At 43.9% G+C, this 23,775-nt stretch overlaps 1 protein-coding gene across 1 annotated transcript; it reads right to left on the bottom strand.

Annotated features, from left to right (window-relative positions):
• Nucleotides 1-19,876: 19,876 nt before the first annotated feature.
• Nucleotides 19,877-21,291, bottom strand: LOC123040559 (transcription factor MYB2). The gene has a single exon (XM_044463368.1). The coding sequence runs from the start codon at nucleotides 21,190-21,192 to the stop codon at nucleotides 20,194-20,196; it is 999 nt and encodes a 332-aa protein (XP_044319303.1). The 5' UTR covers nucleotides 21,193-21,291; the 3' UTR covers nucleotides 19,877-20,193.
• Between the last annotated feature and the right edge of the window lie 2,484 nt (nucleotides 21,292-23,775).

Raw genomic sequence — 23,775 nt, 5'->3', positions numbered from 1 at the left:
GCTTTCTCCGAAATCACCCGGAACACTTCCGGTGTCCGAATATAGTCGTCCAATATATCAATCTTTATGCCTCGACCATTTCGAGACTCCTCGTCATGTCCGTGATCACATCCGGGACTCTGAACAAACTTCGGTACATCAAAACTTGTAAACTCATAATAAAACTGTCATCGTAACGTTAAGCGTGCGGACCCTACGGGTTCGAGAACTATGTAGACATGACCTAGAACTATTCTCGGTCAATAACCAATAGCGGAACCTGGATGCCGATATTGGTTCCTACATATGCTATGAAGATCTTTATCGGTCAAACCGCATAACAACATACGTTGTTCCCTTTGTCATCGGTATGTTACTTGCCCGAGATTTGATCGTCGGTATCCAATACCTAGTTCAATATCATTACCGGCAAGTCTCTTTACTCGTTCTGTAACACATCATCTTATAACTAACTCATTAGTTACAATGCTTGCAAGGCTTAGGTGATGAGTATTACCGAGAGGGCCCAGAGATACCTCTCCGACAATCGGAGTGACAAAACCTAATCTCGAATTATGCCAACCCAACATGTACCTTCGAAAACACCTGTAGAGCACCTTTATAATCACCCAGTTACGTTGTGACGTTTGGTAGCACACAAAGTGTTCTTCCGGTAAACGTGAGTTGCACAATCTCATAGTTGCAGGAACTTTGTATAAGTCATGAAGAAAGCAATAGCAACATACTAAACGATCAAGTGCTAGGCTAACGGAATGGGTCATGTCAATCACATCATTCTCCTAATGATGTGATCCCATTAATCAAATGACAACACATGTCTATGGTTAGGAAACATAACCATCTTTGATTAATGAGCTAGTCAAGTAGAGGCATACTAGTGACTTTATGTTTGTCTATGTATTCACACGTCTATCATGTTTCCGGTTTATACAATTCTAGCATGAATAATAAACATTTATCATGATATGAGGAAATAAATAATAACTTTATTATTGCCTCTAGCGCATATTTCCTTCATAGGGAACATCTTTCATTTTCTCTCTATCTTCTGCAGTGGTCGGGCATTGAGTCTTACTGAACTTCACACCTTGTAACACAGGCAAGAACCCTTTCTTTGCTTGATCCATTTTGAACTTCTTCAAAACTTTGTCAAGGTATGTGCTTTGTGAAAGTCCAATTAAGCGTCTCGATCTATCTCTATAGATCTTAATGCCCAATATGTAAGCAGCTTCACCGAGGTTTTTCATTGAAAAGCTCTTATTCAAGTATCCCTTTATGCTATCCAGAAATTCTATATCATTTCCAATCAGTAATATGTCATCCACATATAATATCAGAAATGCTACAGAGATCCCACTCACTTTCTTGTAAATACAGGCTTCTCCAAAAGTCTGTATAAAACCAAATGCTTTGATCACACTATCAAAGCGTTTATTCCAACTCCGAGAGGCTTGCACCAGTCCATAAATGGATCGCTGGAGCTTGCACACTTTGTTAGCTCCCTTTGGACCGACAAAACCTTCTGGTTGCATCATATACAACTCTTCTTCCAGAAATCCATTCAGGAATGGAGTCCTGACATCCATTTGACAAATTTCATAATAATAAAATGTGGCAATTGCTAACATGATTCGGACAGACCTAAGCATCGCTACAGGTGAGAAGGTCTCATCGTAGTTAATCCCTTGAACTTGTCGAAAACCTTTCACAACAAGTCGAGCTTTGTAGACAGTAACATTACCGTCAGCGTCAATCTTCTTTTTTAAGATCCATTTATTCTCAATTGCTTGCCGATCATCGGGCAAGTCAACCAAAGTCCATACTTTGTTCTCATACATGGATCCCATCTCAGATTTCATGGCCTCAAGCCATTTTGCGGAATCTGGGCTCACCATCGCTTCTTCATAGTTCGTAGGTTCATCATGATCTAGTAGCATGACCTCCAGAACAGGATTACCGTACCACTCTGGTGCAGATCTTATTTGTTTGACCTACGAGGTTCAGTAACAACTTGATCTGAAGTTCCATGATCATCATCATTAACTTCCTCACTAATTGGTGTAGATGTCACAAGAATCGGTTCCTGTGCTGAACTACTTTCCAGTAAGGGAGCAGGTACAGTTACCTCATCAAGTTCTACTTTCCTCCCACTCACTTCTTTTGAGAGAAATTCCTTCTCTAGAAAGGATCCATTTTTAGCAACGAATGTCTTGCCTTCGGATCTGTGATAGAAGGTGTACCCAACAGTCTCCTTTGGGTATCCTATGAAGACATATTTCTCCGATTTGGGATCGAGCTTATCAGGTTGAAGCTTTTTCACATAAGCATCGCAGCCCCAAACTTTAAGAAACGACAACTTTGGTTTCTTGCCAAACCATAGTTCATAAGGCGTTGTCTCAACGGATTTCGATGGTGCCCTATTTAATGTGAATGCGGCCGTCTCTAAAGCATAACCCCATAACGTTAGCGGTAAATCACTAAGAGACATCATAGATCGCACCATATCTAGTAAAGTACGATTACGACGTTCGGACACACCATTACACTGTGGTGTTCCGGGCGCCGTGAGTTGCGAAACTATTCTGCATTGTTTCAAATGTAGACCAAACTCGTAACTCAAATATTCTCCTCCATGATCAGATCGTAGAAACTTTATTTTCTTGTTATGATGATTTTCAACTTCACTCTGAAATTCTTTGAACTTTTCAAATGTTTCAGACTTATGTTTCATTAAGTAGATATACCCATATCTGCTTAAATCATCTGTGAAGGTGAGAAAATAATGATATTCGCCACGAGCCTCAACATTCATTAGACCACATACATCTGTATGTATGATTTCCAACAAATCTATTGCTATCTCCATAGTTCCGGAGAACGGCGTTTTAGTCATCTTGCCCATGAGGCACGGTTCGCAAGTACCAAGTGATTCATAATCAAGTGGTTCCAAAAGTCCATCAGTATGGAGTTTCTTCACGCGCTTTACACGGATATGACCTAAACGGCAGTGCCACAAATAAGTTGCACTATCATTATCAACTCTGCATCTTTTGGCTTCAACATTATGAATATGTGTATCATTACTATCGAGATTCATCAAAAATAGACCACTCTTCAAGGGTGCATGACCATAAAAGATATTACTCATATAAATAGAACAACCATTATTCTCTGATTTAAATGAATAGCCGTCTTGCATTAAACAAGATCCAGATATAATGTTCATGCTCAACGCTGGCACCAAATAACAATTATTTAGGTCTAATACTAATCCCGAAGGTAGATGTAGAGGTAGCATGCCAAACGCGATCACATCGACTTTGGAACCATTTCCCACGCGCATTGTCACCTCGTCCTTTGCCAGTGTTTGCTTAATTCGTAGTCCCTTGTTTCGAGTTGCAAATATTAGCAACAGAACCAGTATCAAATACCCAGGTTCTACTGTGAGCTCTAGTAAGGTACACATCAATAACATGTATATCACATATACCTTTGTTCAGCTTGCCATCCTTCTTATCCGCCAAATACTTGGGGCAGTTCCGCTTCCAGTGACCAGTCTGCTTGCAATAGAAGCACTCAGTTTCAGGCTTAGGTCCAGACTTGGGTTTCTTCTCCTGAGCAGCAACTTGTTTGCTGTTCTTCTTGAAGTTCCCCTTCTTCTTCCCTTTGCCCTTTTTCTTGAAACTAGTGGTCTTGTTGACCATCAACACTTGATGCTCCTTCTTGATTTCTACCTCCGCAGCCTTTAGCATTGCGAAGAGCTCGGGAATCGTCTTATCCATCCCTTGCATGTTATAGTTCATCACGAAGCTCTTGTAGCTTGGTGGCAGTGATTGAAGAATTCTGTCAATGACGCTATCATCCGGAAGATTAACTCCCACTTGAATCAAGTGATTATTATACCCAAACATTTTGAGTATATGCTCACTGGCAGAACTATTCTCCTCCATCTTGCATCTGTAGAACTTATTGGAGACTTCATATCTCTCAATCCGGGCATTTGCTTGAAATATTAACTTCAACTCCTGGAACATCTCATATGCTCCATGACGTTCAAAACGTTGTTGAAGTCCCGGTTCTAAGCCGTAAAGCATGGCACACTGAACTATTGAGTAGTCATCAGCTTTGCTCTGCCAGAGGTTCATAACATCTAGTGTTGCTTCTGCAGCAGGTTTGGCACCTAGCAGTGCTTCCAGGACGTAATTCTTCTATGCAGCAATGAGGATAATCCTCAAGTTACGGACCTAGTCCGTGTAATTGCTACCATCATCTTTCAACTTTGCTTTCTCAAGGAACGCATTAAAATTCAATGGAACAACAGCACGGGCCATCTATCTACAATCAACATAGACAAGCAAGATACTATCAGGTACTAAGTTCATGATAAATTTAAGTTCAATTAATCATGTTACTAAAGAACTCCCACTTAGGTAGACATCCCTCTAATCCTCTAAGTGATCATGTGATCCAAATCAACTAAACCATAACCGATCATCACATGAAATGGAGTAGCTTTCAATGGTGAACATCATTATGTTGATCATATCTACTATATGATTCACGCTTGACCTTTCGGTCTTAGTGTTCCGAGGCCATATCTGCATATGCTAGGTTCGTCAAGTTTAACCTGAGTATTATGCGTGTGCAAAACTGGCTTGCACCCGTTGTAGATGGACGTAGAGCTTATCACACCCGATCATCACGTGATGTCTGGGCACGACGAACTTTGGCAACAGTGCATACTCAGGGAGAACACTTTTATCGTGAAATTTAGTGAGAGATCATCTTATAATGCTACCGTCAATCAAAGCAAGATAAGATGCAAAAAGATAAACATCACATGCAATCAATATAAGTGATATGATATGGCCATCATCATCTTGTGCTTGCGATCTCCATCTTCGAAGCATCGTCATGATCACCATCGTCATTGGCGCGACACCTTGATCTCCATCGTAGCATCGTTTGTCGTCTCGCCAATCTTATGCATCTACGACTATCGCTACCGCTTAGTGATAAAGTAAAGCATTACAGGGCGATTGCATTGCATACAATAAAGCGACAACCATATGGCTCATGCCAGTTGCCAATAACTCAGTTACAAAACATGATCATCTCATACAATAAAATTGAGCATCATGTCTTGACCATATCACATCACAGCATGCCCTACAAAAACAAGTTAGACATCCTCTACTTTGTTGTTGCAAATTTTACGTGGCTGCTACGGGCTGAGCAAGAACCGTTCTTACCTACGCATCAAAACCACAACGATAGTTTGTCAAGTTGGTGTTGTTTTAACCTTCGCAAGAACCGGGCGTAGCCACACTCGGTTCAACTAAAGTGAGAGAGACAGACACGTGCCGGTCACCTTTAAGAAACTAGTGCTCGTGGCGGTGAAACCAGTCTCGCGTAAGCGTACACGTAATGTCGGTCCGGGCCGCTTCATCTCACAATACCGCTGAATAAAAGTATGACATGCTGGTAAGCAGTATGACTTATATCGCCCACAACTCACTTGTGTTCTATTCGTGCATATGACATCTAAGCATAAAACCAGGCTCGGATGCCACTGTAGGGGAACATAGTAATTTCAAAAATATTCCTACACACATGCAAGATCATGGTGATGCATAGCAACAAGAGGGGAGAGTGTTGTCTACATACCCTTGTAGACCGTAAGCGGAAGCGTTAGCACAACGCGGTTGATGTAGTCATACGTCTTCATGACCCGACCGATCAAGTACCGAACGCACGGCACGTCCGAGTTCAGCACACGTTCAGCCCGATGACATCCCTCGAACTCTGATCCAGCCGAGTGTTGAGGGAGAGTTTCGTCAGCACGACGGCGTGGTGACGATGATGATGTTCTACCGATGCAGGGCTTCGCCTAAGCACCGCTACAGTATTATCGAGGTGGACTATGATGGAGGGGGGCACCGCACACGGCTAAAAGATCAAACGATCAATTGTTGTGTCTATGGGGTGCCCCCGTATATAAAGGAGCAAGGGGGTGCGGCCGGCCAAGGGGAGAGGCTCACCGGGAGGATTCCTACTCCCACCGGGAGTAGGACTCCCCCCCTTTCCTAGTTGGATTAGGACTTGGGAGGGAGGAAAGAGGAGGGAGAGAGGAAGGAAGGGGGGGGGCGCCGCCCCACCCCTCCTTGTCCTATTCAGACTAGGGGGAGGGGCATGTGGCCCAGCCCTGGCTGCCTCTCCTTTTCTCCGTAAAGGCCCACTAAGGCCCATTAACCTCCCGAGGGGGTTCCGGTAACCTCCCGGTACTCCGGTAAAATCCCGATTTCACCCGGAACACTTCCGATATCCAAATATAGGCTTCCAATATATCAATCTTCATGTCTCGACCATTTCGAGACTCCTCGTCATGTCCGTGATCACATCCGGGACTCCGAACAACCTTCGGTACATCAAAACATATAAACTCATAATATAACTGTCATCGTAACGTTAAGCATGGGGACCCTACGGGTTCGAGAACTATGTAGACATGACCGAGACACGTCTCCGGTTAATAACCAATAGCGGCACCTGGATGCTCATATTGGCTCCCACATATTCCACGAAGATCTTTATCGGCCAGACCGCATAACAACATATGTTGTTCCCTTTATCATCGGTATGTTACTTGCCCGGGATTCGATCATCGGTATCTCAATACTTAGTTCAATCTCGTTACCGGCAAGTCTCTTTAATCGTTCCGTAATACATCATCTCGCAACTAACTCATTAGTTGCAATGCTTCCAAGGCTTAAGTGATATACATTACCGAGAGGGCCCAGAGATACCTCTCCGACACTCGGAGTGACAAATCCTAATCTCGAAATACGCCAACCCAACAAGTACCTTTGGAGACACCTGTAGAGCACCTTTATAATCACCCAGTTACGTTGTGACGTTTGGTAGCACACAAAGTGTTCCTCCGGTAAACGGGAGTTGCATAATCTCATAGTCATAGGAACATGTATAAGTCATGAAGAAAGCAATAGCAATATACTAAACGATCGGGTGCTATGCTACTGGAATGGGTCAAGTCAATCACATCATTCTCCTAATGATGTGATCCCATTTAATCAAATGACAACTCATGTCTATGGTTAGGAAACATAACCATCTTTGATTAACGAGCTAGTCAAGTAGAGGCATACTAGTGACACTCTGTTTGTCTATGTATTCACACATGTATTATGTTTCTGGTTAATACAATTCTAGCATGAATAATAAACATTTATCAAGATATAAGGAAATAAATAATAACTTTATTATTGCCTCTAGGGCATATTTCCTTCAGTATGAACCATAGATAAGTTGGAATATGGTAGGTTTAACACCAATATAAATAAAGAATGAGTTCATTACAATACCTTATGTGGTGGTTTTTCTTTCTTGCACTAACGAGCTTATGAGATTTCCTGTTGAGTTTTGTGTTGTGAAGTTTTCAAGTTTTGGGTAAAGATTTGATGGACTATGTAATAAGGAGTGGCAAGAGCCTAAACTTGGGGATGCCCATGGAACCCCAAGATATTCAAGGACAACCAAAAGCCTAACCTTGGGTATGCCCCAGAAGGCATCCCCTCTTTCGTCTTCGTCTATCGGTAACTTTACTTGGAGATATATTTTTATTCGCCACATGATATGTGTTTTGCTTGGAGCGTCTTGTATGATATGTGTCTTTGCTTTTTAGTTTACCACAATCATTCTTGCTGTACACACCTTTTGGGAGACACACACTTGATTTGGAATTTATTAGAATACTCTATGTGCTTCACTTATATCTTTTGAGCTAGATAATTTTGCTCTACTGCTTCACTTATATCTTTTAGAGCACGGCGGTGGCTTTATTTTGTAAAAATTGTTGATCTCTAATGTTTCACTTATATTATTTTGAGAGTCTTATAGAATAGCATGGTATTTTCTATGGTTATAAAATTGGTCCTAGAATGATGGGCATCCAAGTTGGGTATAATAAAAACTATCATAGAAATTGAATTGGATGCTATGATCAATTTGATGCTTGATAATTGTTTTGAGATATGAGGATGGTGATATTAGAGTCATGCTAGTGGAGTAATTATGAATTTGAAGAGTACTTGTGTTGAAGTTTGTGATTCCCGTAGCATGCACGTATGGTGAACCGTTTTGTGATGAAGTTGGAGCAGAATTTATTTATTGATTGTCTTCCTTATGAGTGGTGGTCGGGGATGAGCGATGGTCTTTTCCTACCAATCTATCCCCCTAAGACCATGCGCTTAGTACTTTGTTTTCAATGACTTGTAGATTTTTGCAATAAGTATATGAGTTTTTTATGACTAATGTTGAGTCCATTGATTATACGCACCCTCACCCTTCCACCATTGCTAACCTCTCTTGTGCCGCGCAACTTTCGCCGGTACCATACACCCACCATATACCTTCCTCAAAACAGCCACCATACCTACCTATTATGGAATTTCCATAGCCATTCCGAGATATATTGCCATGCAACTTTCCACCGCTCCGTTTATTATGACACGCATCATCATTTTCATATTGCTCTTTGAATGATCATGTAGTTGACACCGTATTTGTGGCAAAGCCACCTTCATAATTCTTTTATACATGTCACTCTTGATTCATTGCATATCTTGGTACACCACCGGAGGCATTCCTATGGAGTCATATTTTGTTCTAAGTAATCTTGAGTTGTAAGTAAATAAAAGTGTGATGATCTTCATTATTAGAGCATTGTCCCAAGTGAGGAAAGGTTGATGGAGACTATAATTCCCCCACAAGTCGGGATGAGACTTCGGACTTAATAAAAAAAAGAGAAAGGCCAAATAAAAAAGATAGAAAGGCCAAAGAAAAAAAAGAAAAAAGGGGGGAAAAGAGAAAGAAAAAAGAAAAAATGAGAGAAAAAGAGAGAAGGACAATGCTACTATCCTTTTACCACACTTGTGCTTCAAACTAGCACCATGATCTCCATGATAGAGAGTCTCCTATGTTGTCACTTTCATATACTAGTGGGAATTTTTCATTATAGAACTTGGCTTGTACATTCCAATGATGGGCTTCCTCAAGATGCCCTAGGCCTTCGTGAGCAAGCAAGTTGGATGCACACCCACTTAGTTTCTTTTGTTGATCTTTGATACATTTATAGCTCTAGTGCATCCGTTGCATGGCAATCCCTACTCACTCACATTGATATCTATTAATGGGCATCTACATAGCCCGTTGATACGCCTAGTTGATGTGAGACTATCTTCTCCCTTTTTGTCTTCTCCACAACCACCATTCTATTCCACATATAGTGCTATGTCCATGGCTCATGCTCAAGTATTGCGTGAAAGTTGAAAAAGTTTGAGAATACTAAAGTATGAAACAATTGCTTGGCTTGTCATCGGGGTTTTGCATGATTAAATACTTTGTGTGATGAACATAGAGCATAGCCAGACTATATGATTTTGTAGGGATAGCTTTCTTTAGCCATGTTATTTTGCGAAGACATGATTGCTTTGTTAGTATGCTTGAAGTATTATTGTTTTTATGTCAATATGAACTTTTATTTTGAATCATTTGGATCTGAACATTCATGCCACAATAAAGAAAATTACATTGAGAATTATGCTAGGTAGGTAGCATTCCACATCAAAAAATCTGTTTTTATCATTTATGTACTCGAGGACGAGCAGGAATTAAGCTTGGGATGCTTGATACGTCTCCAACGTATCTATAATTTTTGATTGTTCAATGCTATTATATTACCCGTTTTGGATGTTTATGGGCTTTAATTTACACTTTTATATTATTTTTGGGACTAACCTACTAACCGGAGGCCCAACCCGAATTGCTGTTTTTTTGCCTATTTCAGTGTTTCGAAAAAAGGAATATCAAACGGAGTCCAAACGGAATGAGACCTTCGGGAGCGATCTTTTTGGAACAAACGCAATCCAGGAGACTTGGAGTGGACGTCAAGAAGCAGCCGAGGCAGCCACGAGGCAGGAGGGCGCGCCCCCACCCTCGTGGAGCCCTCGTGGCTCCCCTGACCTACCTCCTTCGCCTATATATATATCCACGTACCCTGAAAACATCCAGGAGCACCACGAAAAACAATTTCCACTGCCGCAACCTTCTGTATCCGCGAGATCCCATCTTGGAGCCTTCGCCGGTGCTCCATTGGAGGGGGAATCGACCACGGAGGGCCTCTACATCATCTCTAAGGCCTCTTCAATGAGTTGTGAGTAGTTTACCACAGACCTTCGGGTCCATAGTTATTAGCTAGATGTCTTCTTCTCTCTCTTTGAATCTCAATACAAAGTTCTCCTCGATCTTCTTGGAGATCTATTCGATGTAACTCTTTTTCCGGTGTGTTTGTCGAGATCCGATGAATTGTGGGTTTATGATAGTTTATCTATGAGAAATATTTGAATCTTCTCTGAATTCTTTTATGTGTGATTGGTTATCTTTGCAAGTCTCTTCGAATTACGAGTTTGCTTTGGCCTACTAGATTGATCTTTCTTGCAATGGGAGAAGTGCTTAGCTTTGGGTTCAATCTTGCGGTGTCCTTTTGATGTCTACTACACAACCTTCTTCTTGTAGACGTTGTTGGGCATGCAAGTGCACAGGTTTGTAGGACAGTAGCATATTTCCCTCAAGTGGATGACCTAAGGTTTATCAATCCGTGGGAGGCGTAGGATGAAGATGGTCTCTCTCACGCAACCCTGAAACCAAATAACAAAGTGTCTCTTGTGTCCCCAACACACCCAATACAATGGTAAATTGTATAGGTGCACTAGTTCGGCGAAGAGATGGTGATACAAGTGCAAAATAGATAGTAGATATAGGTTTTTGTAATCTGAAATAATAAAAACAGCAAGGTAACAAGTGGTAAAAGTGAGCACAAACGGTATTGCAATGATAGGAAACAAGGCCTAGGGTTCATACTTTCACTAGTGCAAGTTCTCTCAACAATAATAACATAGATAGATCATATAACAAGCCCTCAACATGCAACAAAGAGTCACTCCAAAGCCACTAATAGCAGAGAACAAACATAGAGATTATGGTAGGGTACGAAACCACCTCAAAGTTATTCTTTTGGATCGATCTATAAAAGAGTTCGTACTAGAATAACACCTTAAGACACAAATCAACCAAAACCCTAATGTCACCTAGATACTCCATTGTCACCTCAAGTATCCGTGGGCATGATTATACGATATGCATCACACAATCTAAGATTCATCCAACCAACACAAAGTACTTCAAAGAGTGCCCCAAAGTTTCTACCGGAGAGTCAAGAACGTGTGCCAACCCCTATGCATAGGTTCATGGGCGGAACCCGCAAGTTGGTCACCAAAACATACATCAAGTGGCACATGATATCCCATTGTCACCACAATAAGCATGGCAAGACATACATCAAGTGTTCTCATAAAAGACTCAATCCAATAAGATAACTTCAAGAGGGAAACTCAATTCATCACAAGAGAGTAGAGGGGGAGAAACATCATAAGATCCAACTATAATAGCAAAGCTCGGGATACATCAAGATCGTGCCATAGAGGGAACACGAGAGAGAGAGAGAGAGATCAAACACATAGCTGCTGGTACATACCCTCAGCCCCGAGGGTGAACTACTCCCTCCTCGTCATGGAGAGCGCCGGGATGATGAAGATGGCCACCGGTGATGGGTTCCCCCCTCCGGCAGGGTGCCGGAACAGGCTCCCGAGAGGTTTTTGGTGCCTACAGAGGCTTGCGGCGACGCAACTCCTGATCTATCTTGATTTTCGATGGTTTTAGGGTACGTAGGCTTATATAGGCGAAAGAAGTCGGTCGGGAGGTGCTCGAGGGGCCCACGAGACAGGGGGCCGCGCCTTGTGGGGGGGGGGGCTCCTATCTCGTGGCCTCCTCGAGGGTCTTCTGACGTGAACTCCAAGTCTCCTGGATGATATTCTTCCAAAAAATCACGTTGCTGAAGGTTTCATTCCGTTTGGACTCCGTTTGATATTCCTTTTCTTCGAAATACTGAAACAGACAATAAAACAACAATATGGGTTGGGCCTCCGGTTAATAGGTTTGTCCCAAAAGTGATATAAAAGTGTATAATAAAGCCCATAATCATTCAAAAGAGGTAATATAATAGCATGGAACAATCAAAAATTATAGATACGTTGGAGACGTATCACCTTTCCCAGTAACAGCAGGGGCAGCAAGGCACGTATTGTATTGTTGCCATCGAGGATAAAATGATGGGGTTTATATTATATTGCATGAGTTTATCCCTTTACATCATGTCATCTTGCTTAATGTGTTACTCTGTTCTTATGAACTTAATACTCTAGATGCAGGTAGGAGTCGGTCGATGTGTGGAGTAATAGTAGTAGATGTAGAATCGTTTCGATCTACTTGTTACGAACGTGATGCCTATATACATGATCATGCCTAGATAATCTCATAACTATGCACTTTTCTATCAATTGCTCGATAGTAATTTGTTCACCCACCGTAATACTTATGCTATCTTGAGAGAAGCCACTAGTGAAACCTATGGCCCTCGGGTCTATCTTTTATCATATAAGTTTTCCATCTACTTTTATTTGCATCTTTTACTTTCCAATCTATATCATAAAAATACCAAAATTATTTATCTTGTCTTATTATCTCTATTAGATCTCACTTTTGCAAGTTACCGTGAAGGGATTGACAACCCCTTTATCGCGTTGGTTGCGAGGTTCTTGTTTGTTTGTGTAGGTGCCTGGGACTTTTGAGGAGCCTCCTACTGGATTGATACCTTGGTTCTCAAAAACTAAGGGAAATACTTATGCTACTTTGCTGCATCACCCTTTCCTCTTCAAGGGAAAACCAACGCTGTTCTCAAGAGATAGCAACAACCTCTTCGACGACATGTCTACCGAGGATGTCAATCCCAAGTCCAGTGCTTCTGCTCCTGTTGTTGTCCCGTACGTGTTCTTGTTTTTCCTATTAGAGGTCCTGCCACAGTTCCTTGTTCTAGTGTTTGCCCTAGACATGTTAGGCTCTACTTCATATATACAACTTCATCTACTGTCTGCTCTAGAGATGTTTGGTTCTAGTTCATATTTGCATTTATTTACCTTGTCTCTGTCAGATTGCATGACTTACTTTATCTCTGCTATTTTATTCATGATTTATCTAGTATTTCTGTTAATAAAATTATATGGTAAATTGCTCATATTTCCAACAATCCAAAAACCTTATGGTAGGCAATTTACCCCAAGTTGATTTGCTGCTTCCATGAGACCTCCTATGTTTGAGGGTAACCACTATAAGAGGTGGCGCGTGAGAGCCGTTTTATGGTTTCAAACCATGAGCTGCTATGAACCTGAATGAGAGCATGATGCTCAACAGGCACAAGCTTTTCAGAAAATGGATACTCTGTTTAACGTTGCTCTTTTGAGTGTTCTTGGTGAGAACATAGTTGATGCTTATGCGTCAATTGATAATGGAAAAGATATGTGGGACACACTCGAGGCCAAGTTTGGGGTCTCGGATGCTGGCACTGAGCTGTACATCATCGAGCAATTCTATGATTACAGGATGACTGAAGAGCGCTCCATGGTTGAGCAAGCTCATGAGATATAGTCATTTGCTAGAGAACTTGAGCACTTCAACTGTATCCCACCAGACAAGTTTATTGACGGAGGTATCATCACTAAGCTTCCTCCCATGTGGAGGAACTTTGCTACCTTACTGAAGCATAAGAGGCAGGAGTTTTCCGTTCCGGATCTCATTGGTACTCTTGATGTGGAAGAAAAGGCGAGAGCAAAGGACAACCGTGCTCGAGCTATTGAGGGAGGTTCTAGTGCCAATCTGGTACAGAAGAAGAACTTCCAGCCCCACAAGTTCAAGAACAAGGGGAAGTTTGATGGTAAATCAAAGTTTGATGGGAAGAACAAGGCTCTACAGCACACGATCTTCAAGAAGAAGAATGACAAGAAGAAAGGTGTTTGTCATGTGTGTGGGGATCCTACTCATTGGGCTCCTAGTTGCCCTAATCACTATGACAAGCGTCATCCTGGGAAAGGTGGCAAGACCGCTAATGTTGTCATTGGAGACACTGACATGAAGGATGCTGGGTATGGTATATTTCCCACTATTCTTTCAGTATGTCATTCTCCTGATTGGTTGATTGACACGGGTGCTAATGTGCATGTATGCAGTGATATTTCCATGTTTTCGTCTTATCAGACCGCAGGGACTTCCACCGTGCTGATGGGCAGCGGTTCAAGTGCTTCTGTTCGGGGTGTTGGCACGGTCGATCTGAAGTTTACTTAGGGGAAGATCGTGCAGCTGAAGAACGTGCATTATGTCCCCTCCGTCAATAAAAATCTTGTTAGCGGATCTCTTCTGTGTAGAGATGGCTACAAGCTTGTCTTTGAGTCGAATAAATTTGTAATATCCAAGCATGGAACCTTTGTTGGTAAAGGCTATGAGTTAGGAGGCCTATTTCGTTTATCCTTATCAGACGTTTGCAATAAAGTTGTTAATCATGTTTGTAACAATAGTGAATAAAATGTGTGGCATTCATGTCTCTGTCATGTTGATTTTGGTTGCATGTCGTGACTAGAGAAATTAAACTTAATCCCTAGTTTCACCACTATCAAGGGATCTAAGTGTCAAGTGTGTGTGCAAGCTAAGCAACCTCGTAAGTCTCATGTGACTGCGGAAACAAGAAATCTTGCACCACTAGAGCTCATACATTCAGATCTATGTGAAACGAATGGTGTTTTGACAAAGGTGGAAAGAAGTATTTTATGACGTTAATTGATAACTCCACTAGATACTGTCATGTGTATCTTCTGAAATCTAAGGATGAGGCTTTGAACTATTTCAAGATCTATAAAGCTGAAGCGGAAAACCAACTTGATCGAAAGATCATGAGGCTTAGGTCCGATCATGGTGGAGAGTATTTCTCAAATGAATTTGATTCTTTTTGTGCAGAACATGGTATAATCCATGAGAGGACGCCTCCCTATTCACCTTAGTCAAATGGGGTGGCTGAAAGAAAGAATCGTACTCTAACTGATTTGGTTAACGCCATGTTAGACACATCGGGTCTCTCCAAGGCATGGTGGGGGGCGATATTGACTACATGTCATGTCCTAAACCGAGTTCCCGCAAAGAACAAAGAGATAACTCCATTCAAGAAATGGGAGAAGAAAATGTTAAAGCTCTCTTATCTATGAACCTGGGGTTGTTTGGCGAAATTCAATGTGCCAATTCCAAAGAAGCGGAAGCTGGGACCAAAAACTGTGGATTGTGTTTTCCTGGGATATGCTTTCCATAGTATTGGTTATATATTCTTGGTTGTAAAATCTGAGGTACCTGACATGCATGTCGGTACGATCATGGAGTCGAATGATGCGACTTTCTTTGAAGATATCTTTCCCATGAAGGATATGGCAACCTCATCTAATCAGGAGATGCCTACTTCATCGAATCAGGAACCAGTTACAACTACTGAACCTTCCATTTTGATGGAACACTTTGAAAATCCTGTGGAGGAGAACAATGAAGTTCCTACTAGGAGCAAGAGAAAGAGGACTGCAAAGTCCTTTGGTGATGATTTTCTTGTGTATCTCATAGATGACACTCCCAGTTCTATTTCATAGGCCTATGCATCTGAAGATGCTGACTACTGGAAGGAAGCAGTTCGTAGCAAGATGGATTCCATCTTGGCGAATGAAACTTGGGAGATAACTAATCGTCCTTATGGGTGCAAACCTATAGGATGCAAATGGGTATTCAAGAAGAAGCTTAGGCCTGATGGTACTAGTGAAAAGTACAAGGCTCAGGTCGTGGCCAAGGGTTATACCCAAAAGGAAGGTGAAGACTTCTTTGATACTTACTCACCTGTGGCTTGACTGACCACTATCCGATTACTACTTTCTCTAGCGGCCTCACATGGTCTTCTCGTTCATCAAATTGATGTTAAGACTGCTTTCCTAAATGGAGAGTTGGATGAGGAAATTTACATGGAACAACCAGATGGGTTTGTAGTAGATGGTCAGGAAGGAAAAGTGTGCAAGTTGCTGAAGTCTTTATATGGACTTAGGCAAGAACCCAAGCAGTGGCACGAGAAGTTTGAAAGAACTTTAACACCTGCAGGCTTTGTTGTAAATGAAGCTGATAAATGTGTGTACTATGACCATGGTGGGGGCGAGAGAGTTATCCTTTGCTTGTATGTTGATGACATACTGATTTTCGGAACAAATTTGAAGGTTATTAAGGAGGTCAAGGATTTCCTATCTCGTTGCTTCGAGGTGAAGGATTTAGGAGTGGCTGATGTCATTCTGGACATCAAGTTGTTGAGAGACGATGATGGTGGGATTACATTGCTTCAATCTCACTATGTGGAAAAGATCTTGAGTCGCTTTGGCTACAGTGACTGCAAGCCCTCTCCAATACCATATGATGCTAGTGTGTTGCTTCGAAAGAATCAAAGAATTGCTAGAGACCAATTGAAATATTCTCAGATTATTGGCTCGCTTATGTACTTAGCTAGTGCTACAAGACCTGCCATCTCTTTTACTGTTAGCAAACTGAGTCGGTTTGTCTCAAAACTAGGAGATGTGCATTGGAAAGCTCTAGAGAGAGTTTTGCGTTATCTGAAAGGCACTACGAATTATGGAATTCGCTACACACTGAGCACCCAAAGGTGCTTGAAGGGTATAGTGACTCAAACTGGATCTCAGATGCTGATGAGATAAAGGCCACGAGCGGTTATGTATTCACTCATGGAGGTGGCGCTGTTTCTTGGAAGTCTTGCAAGCAGACCATCTTAATAAGGTCAACAATGGAAGCAGAACTCACAGCACTAGATACAGCTACGGTCGAAGCAGATTGGCTTCGCCGGCTCTTGAATGACTTGTCGTTTGTTGAGAAACTTGTACCGGATATCCTTATGAACTGCGACGATCAAACTGTGATCACGAAAGTGAGCAGCTCAAAGGATAACATGAAGTCATCAAGACACGTTCAGAGAAGGTTAAAGTCTGTCAGAAAAATGAGAAACTCTGGCGTTATTGCATTGGATTATATCCAAACGTCTAAAATTTTGGCAAATCCTTTTACTAAGGGTCTATCACGTAATGTGATAGATATGCATCAAGAGAGATGGGTATGAGACCCACAATATGAGTTGTTCACGGTGGTAACCTATTCTTTGTGATCGGAGATCCCGTGAATTAGATGTGGAAGACAAGTTGTTGGTCAACTGAGAGGAGAGTATCCTTACTATTAACAATACCACTCCATGAAGATGCAATACTCTCCTAATCTGCATGGCAGGTTGATGTATATCTTAATGTGTTCTAAGTGGCTCTTTGAAGCAAAGATGTTGTCCTGCAGAACATCTTTTGAAGAACACACCTATATGAGTTTGATTGTTAAAAGTCGCAATCTATGAGAGTATGGTTCTCTCTAGTAAACTCATGAAAGGTCTCGGAGTATGACACATAAGCTCCACCCGCGGGGAAGACCCACGATAGCCACGTATCGGTCAAGGCTTTGTGTGAAGCTAGATTCGCAGAAAACTTGCAGTTCAAGGCCCAGTCCACTGTTCAAGTTGCTTACTAGTGTAGCATAGAGTTCTAGGTGGAAGTTCAACTTAACAGTCTCCACTGCAGTACCGGTATATAAAACAGTGTTTTGGAACCAAAGGCAAATTTTGTGTGCCTCTGGGATCTGGTGGGGGATTGCTCGAATTTTGTCTATTTTGGGCATAGCCCAATAGCAGTTTCAGGAATTCCTAATAAATCCTAGAGGCCCACGCAGCCCATTCATGCAAGGCAAGTGGTGGAACTAAAATTTAGTATCACATTGCTAGTTTAGAGGGAGTTGGACCTCTTTATAAGGGAAGTTCTTTCCCCACATGTATGAAGATGAGAACAAGAGGGACACCCACACGCGCTCCTCCTCCGCCGCCCGCCTCGCCACGCCTCGACGCGACGCGGGTTGCGGGAATGAGCCGAGCCGATGTCTAAATTTTTGCCATGCACTACGGGTATACGAACGGTCACACGGGAGCTGAAACGTTTTTTTTGCTGTAGTGGAGATTGAATACGAACGGCGCACCTCTTCGCCTGCTGCCTGTTCGCTTCGTCTTCCTTTGTTGCTTCACCTCCCGTCGCAACCTGTTCGCCTCTCTCTCATGTGCCTATATAAGAGAGGTCGCTCCTCTCCAGAGAGACATATCAGAAAGACCATCTTCCTCTCGCCACCAAGTTACTGAGCACTGCGCTGCTGCTATGTTCTTCCCCATCCTGGCTTGCGGCGTGCACCGCAGGTCGAGACAATAGACCTCCGAAGCCGCGCCTTTTGAGTCCTGTACGGGAGAAGGGTGATAAGGTTTTTGGGGAGAGCTTCGCGCGACTACTGACTTCTTCGTAACGGACGCCCCGGACTCCGATGACCACTTCGCCAACGACGACTTCTTCCCCAACGTTGACAACCTCTTCGACGACATGGCTACCGAGGATGTCGATCCCAAGTCCAGTGCTTCTGCTCCTGTTGCTGTCTCGTACGTGTTCTTGTTTTTCTGTTAGAGGTCCTGCCACAGTTCCTTGTTCTAGTGTTTTCCCTAGACATGTTAGGCTCTACTTCATATATGCAACTTCATCTACTGTCTACTCTAGATATATTTGGTTCTAGTTCATATTTACAGATGTTATTTACCTTGTCTCTGTTAGATCGCATGACTTACTTTATCTCTGCTATTTTAGCCATGCTTCATCTAGTATTTTTGTTAATAAAATCATATGATAAATTGCTCATATTTCCAACGGTCCACGGAACCGCAGACACTGACCACCTCAGGCACTAGAGCAGCCCTACATGCATGCAGGCCATGTAAGTAGTCGGCTAATGCGCCTCTGTCCACCGTCAAAATCGAACCAAACTTTGGACCCGTTCTCGGTCCCTCTCGCCTATCCAGAAAAGGAAGAAGAAGACGCGGTGCAGCCGAGCCAGAAATTCTGTGCGGCGAATGATTATAGGAACGTACTGAGCTGAAGGGGGGTCCCTGAATGATCGATGCATGCTGCGCTTTTCTTCCCCCTTTTTCCTTCTCATCAGGTGACCCCGAGACCTGAAGGAGCTCCTGACGGAGAGGAGGATCCATCCATCAGAGCATCACCAGCGCGAACCTAGCTGCCGGAGGGGATCGATCGATACGTGTGAGAAAACACGGGAAATCCGATGCTTTCCCGCCCTTTTCTCCGGCCGTTTTCATCATGTGCTGGACATGCCAAAATAAAACTAAAGCGACGGATGCTACATCCTTTCCGCACACAGTTTGCCCCACTTTCGTTGTTGTTGCTAATCATACGCGTGGCCCGGCGTCTCTATGTTTGTGCTGATCGCCGTCGCTAGTGCTGTCCAATTCGATCATGCTTGGTTAATTCTGTGTGTGTATGTTCCTCGGTGGTACTGTAAGTGGCACTCTCCATCATCAAGACAAACACAAAGATGTTCAGTTGATTGCATCATTGGATTGGCCGGAGACGCCGGTCCGTACGGACGTCTAGCCAAAATATCTAGAGTTATCTTCCTCTAGATTAGATTAGATTAGAGGAAGGTGACTCGTATCCTAATCGGCACCGAATACTTTTTATAGTTTGGAGACGGGCATGCGATCGATCGAGCAAATGGCTTGTGATACAAAACTGTGGCCGGTTACGCACACGTGATCAATTCATTCTAACTCTTTTTTTGTTGTGATTGCTTCGTCACCTCCTCAATCTTCATCTACTTGACGAATAATTCTTTGTAGTAACATGCATGAAGGTTACATTACATATCTCTCTCGACAGATTAATCGATTGCACAGCCTCGTCAGGGATGCATGTTCGATTCAAGTTTTATTGCGGCCATCAAAAGTTACACACGGCTGGTTACAAACCAATCACTCCGTATTTACCCAGGAAAGAATGAGTAAAGTCCAAAAGAGAAAAGAAAAATGAAAGATCCATCAACGACATTACACGTAGTACACATACTGAAGAAGACACACTAGCTAGCTAGTGAAGTATACTCATGTTTTGAGGGAAGAGGAGACGGGATTATTGGAGCGCTAAGTGCAAGATTAGTAGCGAACGCTCCGATAATAACCTTCCCCTCAGTTACCCCAGGTCACCGGTAGTTGAGTAGTTTGATGTTTCACAGCCCCAGCATGTCCGTGCACCACAGGTCATCGGCGCAGGCGCCCCACATGGTCTCGCCGCCGAACTCCAGCTCCGGGAAGCCCACGTCGGCGTACAGCCCGGCGGGGAGCGAGGTCTGGTCGGACCACCACGTCTCGGCGCCGAGCAGCTGCGGCTGCGACTCAGCCTGTTGGTGGTGCTGTTGTTCTTGGGTCATCATGAGGCCGCCGTGAGTCTGCGGCGGCTGCCAGAGCGCCGTGTCGTGCATGGCAGCGCTGATGATGACGCTTCCGCGCGCGCTCTCGGCGGTAGCCACCATGGGCGCCGGCGCGGGCAGGGGCTGCAGCACGCCGCAGCCGTCCGTGGACACCGACGACGACGAGGACAGGGCGGTGGTGCATGACAGCTCCACGTCGGCCGCGGCGCCGGGGCCGAGGTCGAACACGTCGTCGACGGGCCAGCACCGCCCGTCCGCCGCGACGGGCAGCGCGGCCGCCGTGGCCTGCGCTATCACGTCGCCGTCGCCGGAGTTGTTGGCGGCGGCGTGGATGCGCTCGAGGAGGCGGGGGATCCAGAGGCCGCGCACGAGGTCCCTGAACCGCTGGCTGCCGACGTCGCACCGCAGCTGCTTGGCGTGGCGCTGCACCCGCGTCCGCCAGTAGTTCTTGATCTCGTTGTCGGTGCGGCCGGGGAGGTGCTGCGCGATCTTGGACCACCGGTTGCCCCACCGCGCGTGCAGCTCGAGGACGAGCAGCTGCTCCTCCGCCGTCATGCCGCCGCGCCGCAGGTCCGGCCGCAGGTAGTTGAGCCACCGCAGGCGGCAGCTCTTGCCCGTGCGCTTCAGCCCCGCGCGCCGCGCCAGCGCGTTCCACCGGCCCTCGCCGTTGGCCGCGATGTAGTTGGCGAGGAGCACGTCCTCCTCCACCGTCCACGGCCCGCGCCGGAGCATCTCCTCCTCCCCCACCGCCGCCGCCGCTGCCTCCTCGCCTCTCAGCCCCCGCTGATCGTACGCCATCGCCACAACAGACAAACGAAGCTAGCAGCTATCCGGATCTCTGTATGGGTGATCAAATGATGAGACGATGAAAAGGGCGGGAGAGCCATCCGCCATGGACGGGCTTATATAGAGGAGAGGAGTGAGAGAGATCAGTGGCTAGCTTTGCTGTAGGTAGTGGAGGGAGAGAGGTATTCCGTGGTAGCTTGGTTGGCTTGGCTTGGACTTGAAAAGAGTTAGACTGGACGATTGATGATGATGAGGATTGATGATGGAAGGCAGGGGAGCACGCCGCAACCGTGGAGGATTAGTTTAAGCATGATGATGAACCAAACTCGAAAAAGCCAAAAGTTGAGGCGTGATTAGCCCGTCTTTTGGAATTACAGCACCAGATTAACGACGCTAACCCGCGGGCACACGCCAGTTAAAGCTACCTTAATTTTACTCGTCCTGCTTTGCTTTGATTTTGACCCCTGTCCGGTGTACAAGAAATATTTTACGCCAATTACTCGTGCTGCTAAGTCGTGTCGTACATCCCTCTGTAAATAAAATATAAAAGCGTTTAGATCACTACTTTAATGATCTAAACGATCAACACTCTTATATTTCTTTACGGAGGGAGTAAGAATGTATCACGAAACTATGCGGGTATCCATAGAAGAAATACTTTACTGTTTCTCATCACAACGTTCCCTGAATACCTTGCACCAATTTGTCACCAATGGCATATACTACAATAGTACTCCCTCAGTTCCTAAATATTTATCTTTTTTAAGATTTTAAATGGACTACTACATACGAATGTATATAGACATATTTTAGAGTGTAGATTCATTCATCTTTCTCCATATGTACTCCCTCCGTTCCTAAATAATTGTCTTTCTAGAGATTTCAACAAGTGACTACATACGGAGCAAATTGAGTGAATCTACACTCTAAAACATGTCTATATACATCCGTATGTTGTAGTCCATTTGAGATGGCTAGAAAGACAATTATTTGGGAACGGAGGGAGTAGTCACTTGTTGAAATCTCTAAAAAGACAAATATTTAGGAACGGGGGGAGTAGTAGTTAGATTTAGCAAACTATTGAATATCAATAGAAGATTGTGTGTGTGTGGATTTCATCACAAAATACACGCCTGAAATCCCTGAATACATGCGCCAATTTGTCACTATGCTACAGAAGATAAGCTCTCTCATATATGCCGGCCTAGCTAGCTAGCTAGGTAGCAAGCAGCATGGTGCTCTCAATTATATTGTCACACAGTCAACTGCCTGAGGTGATAATTAAGCAGGAAATACCACATGTTTTCTATAACCGGAAGAAAAAAAACAAAAGAAATCTTTTCTAAATAATGGAGCAGAGCAGGTGTATGGTCAGGATCCACATCAGTGCAGGCGGCAGCACAGTTGGGATTGGATTTTTGGTTTAGTTTAGTTTGGTAGGTGTGCATGCATGGACGTTTTTGTCAAAGCCCGTAAGCAGACTCCGGTCTCCCCGCTGACGCGGCTGATCGATACGTCTCTCAGAATACTTCATGGCTTGTACCACAGCGGTCCAAGCCAAGTGATGTCCCTGACAATCTTATAAGCTCCACCTCCATGGCTGCCGATCTGCCATTGTTTAGTTTCATTTCAGCTTGCATGATGGATGGATGGATTGACACATTGAGCTGTTGGCGCGTGTGAAGTAATCTGTTTGCTTGCGTGCAAAGGTCAAATTATTCGCTGCCATAGGTGCTGTGAGCAGACTTCAGTGCGTGCATACATATTCCAGTTGACCACGGGGTCTATGTGCTGTCTTCATGTCCCGGGGTATTTATTACATTTCCTTTTGTCTAAGTTTAAAATTGCAAACACTTGGACCTACGTATTAACCAAACCAACAGTACAAACAACCGTGAAAAACAAATAAATTGCAACCCCTGATGTCTCCTTCCTTTCAAACAGTGTGATGGCACGCCAGTATTTGCCGCGTCGACGCCGAATCTAACCTATCATTGTTGATCACGGATGGGAAGCCATCAAGGCCACGGTCCTGTTGGACCATTGTCCTCGAGATGAAGTTGTCACAGTTGGAAGAGCCGCAGATCCAAGGATCTGGTCTCTATTAATTCTTGACGCATCGATGTGCCAGAGGACGTAGCTTTGAAGGAGGTCGTCGCCACACGCCCACATACCCTGCAAAACCTAGTCTGGCCTTCCAGAACTACTGGTAGAAATAAATGCACGTGAATCTTTGTTGCCGCAAACAACCCTGTCAGCATAGGAAGGCTCGAAAAATTATTCGTCGGGAAGACACCACCACTGGAAGTACCGAAGAGATGAATAACGAAAACTGACCTAAAAGCCCAAAATCGAAGAAAGCTACATATACATTCAGTAGATCAAGGCCTTTGGGCACTTCCACACCAGCAGAACAAGTGAAGGAGGAGGGACCAGTGACCTACTGACGGCGGATTACCACGAATCTACATTCCACCTTAATGTGATAACCACGATTTCAAATCTCAGGTTTCATCCTGCCGGGCTAAACATATGACCAATCATCGAATCCAGTCCAACAATTGCTTAGTTCTCATTTCGATTTGATTTCATACT

This window comes from Triticum aestivum, chromosome 2B (genome assembly GCF_018294505.1).
Source record: "Triticum aestivum cultivar Chinese Spring chromosome 2B, IWGSC CS RefSeq v2.1, whole genome shotgun sequence".
Lineage (NCBI taxonomy): Eukaryota > Viridiplantae > Streptophyta > Magnoliopsida > Poales > Poaceae > Triticum > Triticum aestivum.
The sequence above is the reverse complement of the archived record's forward strand: the minus strand, read 5'-3'. Positions and strand labels throughout refer to the sequence as shown.

What these genes read in the sequence shown, in the direction of transcription:
- LOC123040559 (XM_044463368.1), bottom strand. Translation starts at nt 21,192, where the DNA reads ATGGCGTACGATCAGCGGGGGCTGAGAGGCGAGGAGGCAGCGGCGGCG.